This window comes from Phaseolus vulgaris, chromosome 6 (genome assembly GCF_051622355.1).
Source record: "Phaseolus vulgaris cultivar YP4 chromosome 6, ASM5162235v1, whole genome shotgun sequence".
NCBI lineage: Eukaryota > Viridiplantae > Streptophyta > Magnoliopsida > Fabales > Fabaceae > Phaseolus > Phaseolus vulgaris.
The window spans coordinates 30,931,058-30,943,467 of record NC_143503.1 but is presented as its reverse complement, the minus strand read 5'-3'; the positions used below and the strand labels follow the sequence as shown (position 1 = coordinate 30,943,467).

The 12,410-nt window shown below is 28.1% G+C and overlaps 1 protein-coding gene and 1 long non-coding RNA gene across 2 annotated transcripts; both read left to right on the top strand.

Moving 5' to 3' along the window:
- Positions 1–1,361: 1,361 nt before the first annotated feature.
- On the top strand, positions 1,362–5,553 carry LOC137832113 (farnesyl pyrophosphate synthase 1). The gene is made up of 12 exons (XM_068640120.2): positions 1,362–1,649; positions 2,494–2,518; positions 2,690–2,805; positions 2,928–3,014; positions 3,123–3,239; positions 3,329–3,417; positions 3,916–3,967; positions 4,398–4,493; positions 4,640–4,684; positions 4,763–4,852; positions 4,930–5,001; positions 5,192–5,553. Exons 1-12 carry the CDS (start codon positions 1,539–1,541, stop codon positions 5,318–5,320), a joined length of 1,029 nt encoding a protein of 342 aa, XP_068496221.1. The 5' UTR covers positions 1,362–1,538; the 3' UTR covers positions 5,321–5,553.
- A 1,638-nt stretch (positions 5,554–7,191) lies between these two features.
- LOC137833139 (uncharacterized) lies at positions 7,192–9,056 on the top strand. Its single transcript, XR_016521570.1, has 2 exons — positions 7,192–7,558; positions 8,841–9,056. It is a non-coding gene; the product is annotated as an uncharacterized LOC137833139 (long non-coding RNA).
- Positions 9,057–12,410: the final 3,354 nt, after the last annotated feature.

Below are 12,410 nucleotides of genomic sequence, written 5' to 3'. Positions count from 1 at the left end.
AGAAATAGTCCACTTACAATATTACGTAATCTTTGAAGAATTAACATTAATAAATATTTTTTTGTTATGAAACAAATTCCAAGTATAGATTTTATAGTGAAGAGAATATGACTTATATTTTTATTGGATTTTTTAATTACGTTTTTTTTATTTAATATGAACCAGTTCTATTTATGCTAATAATATTTTATGAAGATATATTAAAAGTCATATAAGCGGACATTTATATGCATTTTAATAAAATAGCTATTTTTCAACTTTTTAATCTGTATCCGTAGGCACTAGTTAATGTTTTTTTTAACAAAATAGGCAGAATATAAAACTATTGATATTGCCACGGGATACACAGCAAAGATATATTTAATAAATATACCACGTGAACCATACGCAGAGAGATTAAATATTAAAAAATTAGTTAATACTGTGTTCTCCATATTCTTTTCAAAGTGTATATTATTTTTAATTTTAATTAAGATTATGAAATTACTTTTAATTACAAAAGTACAATTATATATATTTTATCAAATTATAAAACAATTTAAATTTAAATATAAGAAGAAAAAAATTATCTAACTAAAAAGAACACGAAAACAGTTGTAAAAAAGTATATTCATCATATAATAATACAGATATCTCAGGTTTGATCTCAACCACCAGATTCATCTTGACCTCACCAACGTTAACGAATTAGCTTAATTTCCAGCGTTGGATCTAAGGGTTTAGAATTCTAGAGATGCAGTGGACCACATCTCGCAATTCGCGCACCGTTCTCGTGGGGTTCACGTTGGAACAAACGAGGGCGTCGTGGGCAATAAAATTGTTTTCAATACAGAGCAAGAACTCCATTATTGTTTTAAGGAGATAATTTTGAAATTTTAATATAAAACACTATTAAAAAATGCGTTATTAAACACTGAAAATATAGATTATGATAATATACTCTAAAAATAGAATATATAGATTATGTTAATTGTTTTATCTATTTGAATTAATATTTTTAATCATAAATTTGAAAGACGGATATATAGCTATTCTTAAGAGAGGTATTCCTGTTTTTGATAAATATTATACCTAACACATTAGCAACTTCCTTAATTAAGGAAAATTTAATGCGATTTAATTATGGTACAGTGAATTGAAGAAAACAAAGTAGTTGTAGTTGGCAAAAAAGACGAAAGAGAGTTAGGAGGAACAATGAAACTATGGAAATTTAAGCTATAATTTTTTATTTATAGAAAATAATTAAATAAAGCAAAACAAAGGTCATTTTAACACCAATTAGTTTTGTATTTTAAAAAATAAAGAAATAATTTTTGGTGGTTTGGTTGTGGGTTATATAGTTGCATTACACACGTGTGACAGAAGACAGTCACATGCAGGGCGAATAGCGCCTCCTTCCTTAAAGTCCTCTCTTCCTATCTTCTCACAGTTCTATTTATATTATCTCAAAATTCCAAGACCAAATTTTGAAACACCTACCCGAATTTCTGCGTTCTGATTTTAAACCTCCATTAACTCATTAATTCTTCTTCTGATCCATGGCGGATCTCAAGTCTACATTCCTCAACGTCTATTCCGTTTTAAAAGCCGAACTCCTTCACGACCCTGCTTTCGAATTCTCCGATGACGCTCGCCAATGGGTCGACCGGGTATGCATTTTTTTTTTCCCATTTTAGATTTTTGAGTTTTCGCATTCTTGTTTAATCTTGGTTGATGGAGAAGAGTTATGTTATTTATATTGCAAAAAAGGAGAGCGGATTTGGTTTAATTACTGAGTGAGTAGATAAACATGCAAAAAAAGAGAGTGGATTTGGTTTAATTACTGAGTGAGTAGATCAAGAGACATAATCTTGATTAGCTTAACCACTAATCGGAAGTTTAATATTAAAAGGCCATAGTAGTAAATCAGCTGACATAAATTTAATCAACTTAATCAGTGATCTCTAGTTAGATTCTAAAAGAGCTTTACGGCCGTAGTAATTTTTTTATCTGGTTCTAGTAGAATTATATTTAGTGAAGAATATATGGGGTTTAGAAAAATGTTTCATTTGGATTAATTTGAGGTTGATGTGATGATGGTCTAAAAATTTCTCATATTCAAAGGAGTTTATTATTAAAAGGCCATAGTAGTAGATCAGCCGATAGAATATAAGTTTAGTCAACTTAATCAGTAATCTCGAATTAAATTTTAAAAGAGCTTTACGGCCATAGTTATTTTTATCTGGTTCAAGTAGAATTATATTTATTGAAGAATTATATGTGGTTTAGAAAAATGTTTCATTTGGATTAATTTGAGGTTGATGTGATGTGGGTCTAAAAATTTCTCACATTCAATGGAGTTAAGTTACTCTTTAGAGGTTTTGTTGTTGTGGGATATTTAAGTTATACCATTACTTGTGTCTGTTACTTTGCAGGTGTTTGCTATTTAATTGAAATGTATGTTATTAATTTTGTTGTGTTACTTACAGTGTTATGTATTACAATTTATTGCAGATGCTGGACTACAATGTGCCAGGAGGTGTGGCTTGAGAATTTATTTTGTGTCTGTGTTGAGTGATTCTTTAGTTTATTTGTTGGTCTGTTGTTGCATTCCTTGCTAGGAAAGAACTGAGGGGAGAGCGGGTTCTGTTCTGAAGCATTGTTAAAAAGAGAAAAAGAGTGTTGATAGAAATATGGACTATAACTGCAGGAAAATTGAACCGGGGACTCTCAGTCATTGACAGCTACAGATTGTTGAAAGAAGGACATGAATTAAATGATGACGAGATTTTCCTTGCTAGTGCTCTTGGTTGGTGTATTGAATGGGTATGACAATTGAAATCTTTTGCTTTTTCTTGTTTTAAATGATTAAACTAGTTCTAATGGTTTCAGAGTTGACTGTGATGACATTGGAGGGTCTTAAGGTTGTATGTTGTTGAGTTTTGCAGCTTCAGGCGTATTTTCTTGTTCTTGATGACATTATGGACAATTCTCACACACGTAGGGGTCAGCCATGCTGGTTTAGAGTGCCCAAGGTTTGTAGAAAAATAAACACGAGTCATTATGCCATCTTTGTGCTGCTGTTCTGATTATAAGTAATTATAACCGATAATCTATTAATCTCTGATTAATGTATCGTGTAGGTTGGGATAATTGCAGCAAATGATGGAGTTTTACTAAGAAACCATATTCCACGCATTCTTAAGAAACATTTCAGGGGAAAACCATATTATGTTGATCTTCTTGATTTGTTCAATGAGGTAGTTAAAGTGTCCAAGTTTAAATTATGTGGGTTTATTCTATTTAATATGCTTAAATGTGACTATCTTGCTTTTTTTTTTTCTTTTAGGTTGAGTTCCAGACTGCTTCAGGACAGATGATAGATCTGATTACCACACTGGAAGGAGAAAAAGACCTGTCCAAATACACATTAACACTGTGAGAATGGGAAAAGAGAGAAATTATTATTGCTTAACCACTTTTTTGACAAACATGAAATGCTGTATCATATGTAAATGTGACTAAATTAAATATAAAAAAAGGAGAAATTATTCTGCCAGAGAGCAATATCGCATCCTTTTCTATAGTGTACAATCAAGAGTATTATGTAAAACGACGGGAAGCTAACGCCAGAAGAGAGATAACTGCTTGCTTTCCCTATTTGTCTCTGCACATGCCCATTAGATATAGACGTGAAATTTTGTGAGCACTGCTTGAAATTTCCAAAATGAATAAAGCCAACTCTTTTTTTGGCTGGGCATGGTGAAGAATATGATGTGAAATTTGCTTGTTACTAGTTCCTTCTCTTATTGCTAGCTAGCAATGTGCTATGTTTCAATGCAAACTATGTATTTTCCCTTCCGTTTCTTGGCCATTATTCTTTTCTGTCTTGAGAAATCAATACTAATGATAACATATGGATATCATCTTCTGCAGGCATCGGCGTATTGTTCAGTACAAGACTGCTTATTACTCGTTTTACCTCCCAGTAAGTATTATTATCCCTTTTTGGTATAACCTTGCTATTTTTGGTTTCCTCCTTGTCAGTTTCTTAGAAATACTAGTGCCAAATAGCTATCAGTCGCCCAGTACTTTACACTGCTATAATCTTTAATACTTTTCTGATTAAACTAGGAAACAGAAAATAAAATACATGTGATGTTATTCAGTTCGATATGTTTCTAAAGAGTTATTACTTTAAAGAAGTTTTTTTTTTTTTATTATTATCTATTTGATTCATTTAAAATGGTCCTATAGGCTATCATGCAACTGAATATAAAGTTTGATATGTTTTTAATGAGTGTCACTTAAAAGAAGTTGTCTTTCTATTATCTATTTGATTAATTTCCAAAAGTTCTGTAGGCCACTCGAATGTATGATCTGTTATTTATCTAAGTATATATCTTCTTCTTATTCAGGTTGCATGCGCATTGCTCATGGCGGGTGAGAATTTGGATAACCATGTTGATGTAAAGAACATTCTTGTTGAGATGGGAACATACTTTCAAGTACAGGTAATATCTTTGCTGGTATATTTGACCTCTTCTCTTGAGGCCATTTAGACTCTAGAATGATGTGTCTCTACCGTATATTTTCACTATCAGCTTAAAATATTTTATAAAAACTGTACTTTAACCTATCTCTTCCCCTCTAATTTTAGGATGATTATTTGGATTGCTATGGGGATCCTGAAACAATTGGAAAGGTGAGCATCGTGGACAATTAATGGATACTGGAAACATCAATTTCACTTTAATCTCATTCTAGTTATCTATGGGACCAGATAGGTACAGATATTGAAGATTTTAAATGCTCTTGGTTAGTTGCGAAAGCTTTGGAACTTAGCAATGAACAACAAAAGAAAGTTCTATATGTAAGTGATTATCTTAATATATCCCGCATTTTTCTTATGATTAGACTACACTGAATGAATTTTTTTGCGGTATGCAGGACAATTATGGGAATGCCAATCCAGAAAATGTTGCTAAAGTAAAGGCCCTGTATAACGAGCTTAATCTTCAGGTTTGAGCTTCATCTATGTAGCTCATTAATAATTTATTGGAAAACTCTACCCTTAAAATGCATGATGCATCTTTGCCATATCAACTTACTAAGAGACTATTAGCCAAACGATAGGTCATACAAATTTAGTTCCAAATACCTGTGAACATCATGATTGATGTTGATTTTACTTTGTTTATTTACTCCCAAGGGTGCATTTGAGGAGTATGAGAGTGGGAGCTATGTGACGCTTGTAACCTCCATTGAAGCTCATCCTAGCAAAGCAGTTCAAGCTGTATTGAAGTCCTTTTTGGCTAAGATTTATAAAAGGAAGAAGTAGAATGTAAGGCTAGGACCAAAATTGTTGTGAACGTGCAATAGAAACTAGAGTTCTGATTTCTATTTGGAGCCGAATAATGTTCGGTGGCCTAGAAATTTTTTTCAAAAGTGTTCTTCTTGTCTTTTTTTCTTTTTTTTTTTTAATTTTTCCATTGATAAGATCTTGTATTTTTTCTTGTAAGCTGTATTGGGATACCAGTTTGACTATTAATAATCTCTTCATCCTTTTGCTCATTATCATTAGTTATATTATTTATATAATCTATTTTAAGTATTATTATTTTGTTTTTTATAAATTATTTTACATTTAAAATCTCATATCACCAGTTGATATAGTAAAATTAATGTACATGACTAGAAAACCATTTTCATCTTGGAAGTTAGTTTTATAATATTAAAAGAATAGATGATCCAATTTGTACTTGAATGGTCTAAATGAATGAGGTTAGTTTTGATCTAAACACTACAAAAATTCAACAGAAAATTGATTTGGGTTGGTTTGGGTCAAATCAAGTTCATGAAAGACATGTATATATACGAGTGTGAAGATGGGGTGAAAGTCTCAAAATGGCTTGAAACACGACAATCTATCTAGTAATGGTTTTTTTTTTTCCTTTCTGTTCTACAAATATTGGATCCTAAGTCAGATTCTAGGTCATAATTTTTATTAATTAAGTCTTTTTAATTTGTATTAAAATTGTTTAAATGTCTTATCAATATTAACTTGAGACATATCCACAAGGAATGAAACAGATGCAAGAAGAAGAAAATCGTAAACTGTAAAAATATAAAAATATTATCATTTATTTATGCACAAATTTACAAATAAAGGATAAATAAATATATTAAAAGAAACATTGAGCTAAGGCCTAATAAAACAGTAAATTAATCCAATTAGATGGTATATTATAACTTAAAGCATAGCTCTTCTTCTTGCACCCCTATTTTTCTCATGCACTCCCATATTTTCCTCATGCACACCATATTTTTGAAAATGTCAAAATTATCCTTCTTGGTTTTTTACTTCCAAAATATAAAATCTAGATACTTCATAGTTTATAAAACTTGAAAGTTAACATTTTTTATTTTTGAATTTTAAATTCTATAATTCGAAATATAAATTTTGCATATCTGAAATCTAAATTTTATATTCTAAATTGTCTAACAGAAGCATTCAAAAAATCGAAATTTTTTTTAACATTTTTGCTTATTATATTTTGACTTGTAATATTACTATGTATATAATTGAATAATAAACAATAACATTGAAAAATAATCGAATAAACAAATTATATAGTTCGATTTATGTGATGAAATATAACATCTTTATTGCAACTATATAACTATCTATTAATTTATATAATATATATTTTATAGTTTAAGTTGAACATGTGACACAGTCATATGATAAAAATAATTATATATTTATTATACTTACAATCTAAATGTGAATATATGGTTGGATTTTTTATAATTAATTTAGAGATCACATTTTAATACTACTCAACTAATGTTTCAAAATTAATTTGAACATTAAAGTAGTTTTTGTTTTACTAATTAGTGATAAAATATTAATAAGTTGGCAGATAAAGGTAACCTCTTACTATAAATTTAAATATGTACCAAAAAAATAACTAACTTAGTTTTTATATTTTTTTTTCTCATATAACATAATGTTCTCATATTAAATAATTTTTGAAATCTAATCATGTATAAATAGTAGTGAGTTTAGTGATTTGGTAAATAGAGTTTTGGATTTTTGTTTACTGTCAAAATCACAGCCCATAAAACGCAGTTAGGAATGGAATGGTGGTTGGAGGAGCATAAATTATTTCACTTTCATCTCTACCGCTCTAAACTTTGAATTAAAATTTCGAATTTAAAATTTGAAATGAAAATTTGCTGAAATTTTAAAATTTTAAAATTCGAACCAATTTTTGAACTATATATAACTATTATATGTGCGGAAACAGCTTTATACAAAGATTATACAAAGATTAGCGCGGTCATTGAAGGCGAGATTGAGCAAGGCGAGGAGAGCAAGTTCCTGTGTCTCGGCCAGAGCGACAACCGGAGATAGTTGACGCCAACAACGCTTGCACGTCTGAGTCGGAGTCGGAAGAGGTGGGGCTCGTCGGAGTTGAGGAGGTGCAGCGCGCGGCGTATAACAAGCTGCGTTCGCGACTCCTCCGTGTCCGTTGGAGGAGGAAGATGGGACTCTCCTCGGAAAATATAATAGGTATGTTATTAATTAATTTATATATATTTGAATAAAGAAAGTGTAAATATAGGAAGAATTGATTTTGATGGTACAATTTATTGGGTTTGATGGATGATTTACTTTTTGTTGTTTTCTTTTCAAACTCAGGATAAAGAAAGAAGAAAGACTAAAGAGAGAACAAGAAAGATTTTAATACAAGTTTCAATATCATAATTCTGGTACGTATGATTATTATTTGTATTTTCCGTACATAACATCAGTTATGCTAACTCAGTCTAGAATATCAAAGTTTTTTTTAATCATATATGTGTTTCAAACTTTTAAGATTCAAGTCTTATGCTGCATTAACATTAGAGAATTTCATTGCGTGCTTTGATCTTGACATACTGTATTTTTTTCATAGTTTCTTTAAATGTCACATTAGAGCTTCATCATCTTCGTCATTTTTCATGTAATTAACTTTAAAATTTTATGTTGGTTACTTCTGTAAGTTGAATACACATCAGAACTCTTATTAAAAATTTGAGCAATTATAACTGTTAATTGTTTTTATTTTTACCAGAGTTTCCATTTTAACATATATAATTTCTTCAAGATTATCCCCAGGCCAATCAAACTCATATTCTCGTTCCAGCAGTGAAGAAATTATATATGTTAAAATGAAAACTTTGGTAAAAATAAAAACAATTAACAATTATAATTACTCAAATTTTTAATAAGAGTTCTGATGTGTATTTAACCTACAGAAGTAACCAACCTGAAATTTTAGAGTTAGTGACATGAAGAATGATGAAGATGATGAGTCTCTAATGTGACATTTAAAGAACCCATGAATAAAATACAGCATCTAAAGATCAAGGCAGACAAGGAAATTCTTTAATATTATTGTACCATAAACTTAAATTTTGAAAGTTTAAAACACATGAAAGCAAAAACTTTGATATTCTAGATAGTCCTGATGTTATGTACGAAGGTATAAATAATAATTATACCGAACCAAAGTTACATACAGGTAAAAACAATGTTATTGTATTATGGTTAATGATTTTTTTTAGAAAATACCTTGATGAAAAGGAAGGATAGAAACTGGGGTGCACAAAAAGATAGTTCAATCAAGTTCCACAAACTATATGCCACGCATTCTTAAGAATCATTTCAGGGAAAAATCATATTATGTTGATCTTCTTGATTTGTTCAATGAGGTAGTTAAAGTGTCCAAGTTTAAATTATGTGGGTTTATTCTATTTAATGTGCTTAAATGTGACTATCTTGCTTTTTTTTTTTTTTTTCTTTCTTTTAGGTTGAGTTCCAGACTGCTTCAGGATAGATGATAGATCTGATTACCACACTGGAAGGAGAAAAAGATCTGTCCAAATACACATTAACACTGTGAGAACGGGAAAAGAGAGAAATTATTATTGCTTAACCACTTTTTTGACAAACATGAAATGCTCTATCATATGTAAATGTGACTAAATTAAATATAAAAAAATGAGAAATTTGCAGTGTTGTTTACTTATATTCTTAATTTTGTTGAATGAGTTAAATGTTGATTTTGTTTCAAATTTTCTATGTGTTTTTAATGTATGATTTGAGTATGAGTTAATTATAATATTTTTTTTTTTATAAAAAACTTTCACTATGCTACTTTACATCTCAACTCACACCTTAAGTAACAATAATCATTTACTATCACATAAAAAAATATTATTAAAATAATAATAATAATAATAAAAAATATGGGACTAAACCAAAATCTATATATTAAAGAATTCTAATAAGTTATAATATTTTTAAAATTTTCTTGTAAGTTTTATTTATTTTTATTTATACTTTATTATAAATATAACTTTTGTAATTTTTTTTCCATAATTCATATATTAAACTTAGAATCATGATCATTACTATGCATTGAATATATTCTTATAAAATGTTTAAAACTAGCATCTCCAATCTTAAATTATTTAAATATTTTTAAAAAAATTAAAATTTAGTGAATTTACCTTAATAATCTATTAAAGTTGGATTATAAAAATTCAAAACGAGTTAAATAGAATTGAATTAATTTATTTTCTAAGTTAATTTTTAGTGGTCAATTCGAGTTGATTCATACTACCATAGCTGAACATTTTAATCCTTATTTTTGTAAAGTAAAGATGTAGAAAAAAAAATATTACATATTTTATGAAAAAATTTCTAAAAAGCAATTAATCTCATTTATTTGTATTAATTTCTCTCTCTTCTTATTTTATATCAAATAAATTACATTACATAACCTTCAAAATATTTTATCTCTATTTCTCATCAGTTTTACTCTACCAAATAATTTAATATTTAATTTATTTCTTATTTATTTTTCAACATAATTAATTTTTTTTTCATTCATTCGTAATCAAACATGAACCACGACAACTAAATAAATTTTTGAAAACTTTAAAACTAAATTTAAATTAACATTAAATAGCTCTCATTCGTAACGAAACCTGACCCGATAGCTAAATGAATTTTTAAAAACTTTAAAACTATATTTAAATTAACATTAAATAGTTTTAAATTTTAAATGATCTAGAATAGAAAAATAATCACAGTGCAAATAATGTTCCTACAAATATTTAATATATACTATATATGATAAAATTGTTGATTAATATCTATCATATAAACCTTATATTTATATTGAAATTACAATCTTCAAATATATGTCCTCCGTAACCATGTATATTAAATAAATGCAATGTAAATGAAAATATTAATAATGAATAAAAAATATATTTGTATGGTATAGAAATAAAAACATAACAATTATACTAATATTTATATTATCAGAAATATGTTTTATAAATATTGAAAAAACAAAAATATTTATACACTGCTCGTCACACAACAAGTACAAATATAGTACAAAAGTTACGGTGGGTATCATATTTCATACCCTTTAAAATTTAAATTTAATTATACAAAGTTCAATTTCAAATCAACATATAATAAAAAAATTCATAAACATATCGTGTTACAATTTTAGGTTCAATGTGATATTATAATTTTGTTACATATTGTGTAATATTATTATATATATAATTGAATAATAAACGATAACATGAAAAATAATCGAATAAACTTTTTAATATGCTCTTTTAAAGTTATATAAACATGTTTAATACAACTATATAACTATTCATTTATATAATATATATTTTATAGTTTAAGTTGAGTATTACTACACAGTCATATTATAAATATAATTATATATTTATTATACTTACAATTTAAATGTGAAATATGGTTGATTTTTTATAATTAATTTAGAGATCACATTTTAATAATACTCAATTAATGTTTCAAAATTAATTTGAACATGAAAGTAGTTTTTGTTTTACTAATTAGTGATAAAATATTAATAAGTTGGCAGCTAAAGGTTACCTCTTGAGATTTGTACAAAAAAAAATAACTAATTTAGATATTTTTTGTTCTCATATTAAATGATTTTGAAATCTAATGATGTATAAATAGTAGTGAGTTTAGTGATTTTGTAAATAAAGTTTTGGATTTTTGTTTTCTGTCAAAGTCACAGCCCATAAAACACACTTAGGTATGGAATGGTAGTTGGAAGGAGCATAAATTATTTCACTTTCATCTCTACCGTTCTAAACTTAGGAATAAAAATTGGAATTTAAAATTTAAAATTTAAAATTTGAAATTTGAAATTTGACATGAAAATTTGAAAATTCGAACCAATTTTTAAACCATATTTAACTATTTATATTACATGGAAGAGGTGTTGCGCGCGAGGAGACTCTACTGAGGAAATATCAGCTTTGGTTTGAAGGGAAGAGAAAGACGAACAGAGTATTACATTTAATATGTATGTTATTACTAATTATTAATTAATTTAAATATATCTTTGAATAAAGAAAGTATAAATATAGGAAGAATTGATTTTGATCGGTATTTGAATTTTTTATTTGACTACAATTCATTGCGACGTTTCCTGGTTTTGATGGATGATTTACTTTTTGCTGTTTTCTTTTTAAACTCAGGACAAAGAAAGAAGAGAAACTGAACACAGAATAAGAGATATTTTCATACAAGTTGTGGATATAGAGAAGATAAGTTATTTGTGAGATGTTATATGATTATGGTTTTCTACCTGTGTGCAACTTTGAAAGATACAAATTTGAAAAAGGAATTTACTTAAATATTCTTTTGCAACATTGTCACCTTTAATGTGACAAAGCAAAAGGATCATCTTAGCATCAAATTCAAATATTTTTGCAAAACACAATGTTGTTAACGAGAAAGAAATTATATAAAACATGTGTAAGGAGTTGAGTTACGGCATCTCCTTGTGCTTTTATTAAAGAAAAATCAATATAATTAGACACATGGGCATTAATAGTTGAAAACTGTGGTGAATACTATGAAATTAGCAAAATATTGCATTGCAAGCTTCCAATCAAATTCAAGTTTTGTTGTATGTAATAACACTTTGTCGACCTCAGTTTCTATCATTCCTTTCATCATGGTGTTCTGTAAAAAAATCATTGACCATGATACAATAACATTGTTCTCTCCTGTACACAATTCTGGTCTGGTATGATTATTATTTGTACCTCCCGTACATAATATCGGGAGTGCCGACACTATCTAGAACATCAAAGTTCTTGCCATCATATGTGTGTTTCAAACTTTCAAGATTTAAGTCTTTTGATGCAATAACATTAGAGAATTTCATTACCTGCCTTGATCTTCAGATACTGTATTTTTTTCATAGTTTCTTTAAATGCCACATTATAGACTCATCTTCATCATTCTTCGTGTAAACTTCAAAATGTCAGGTTGATCCAAGTAGATGATTATATGGTTCAATATA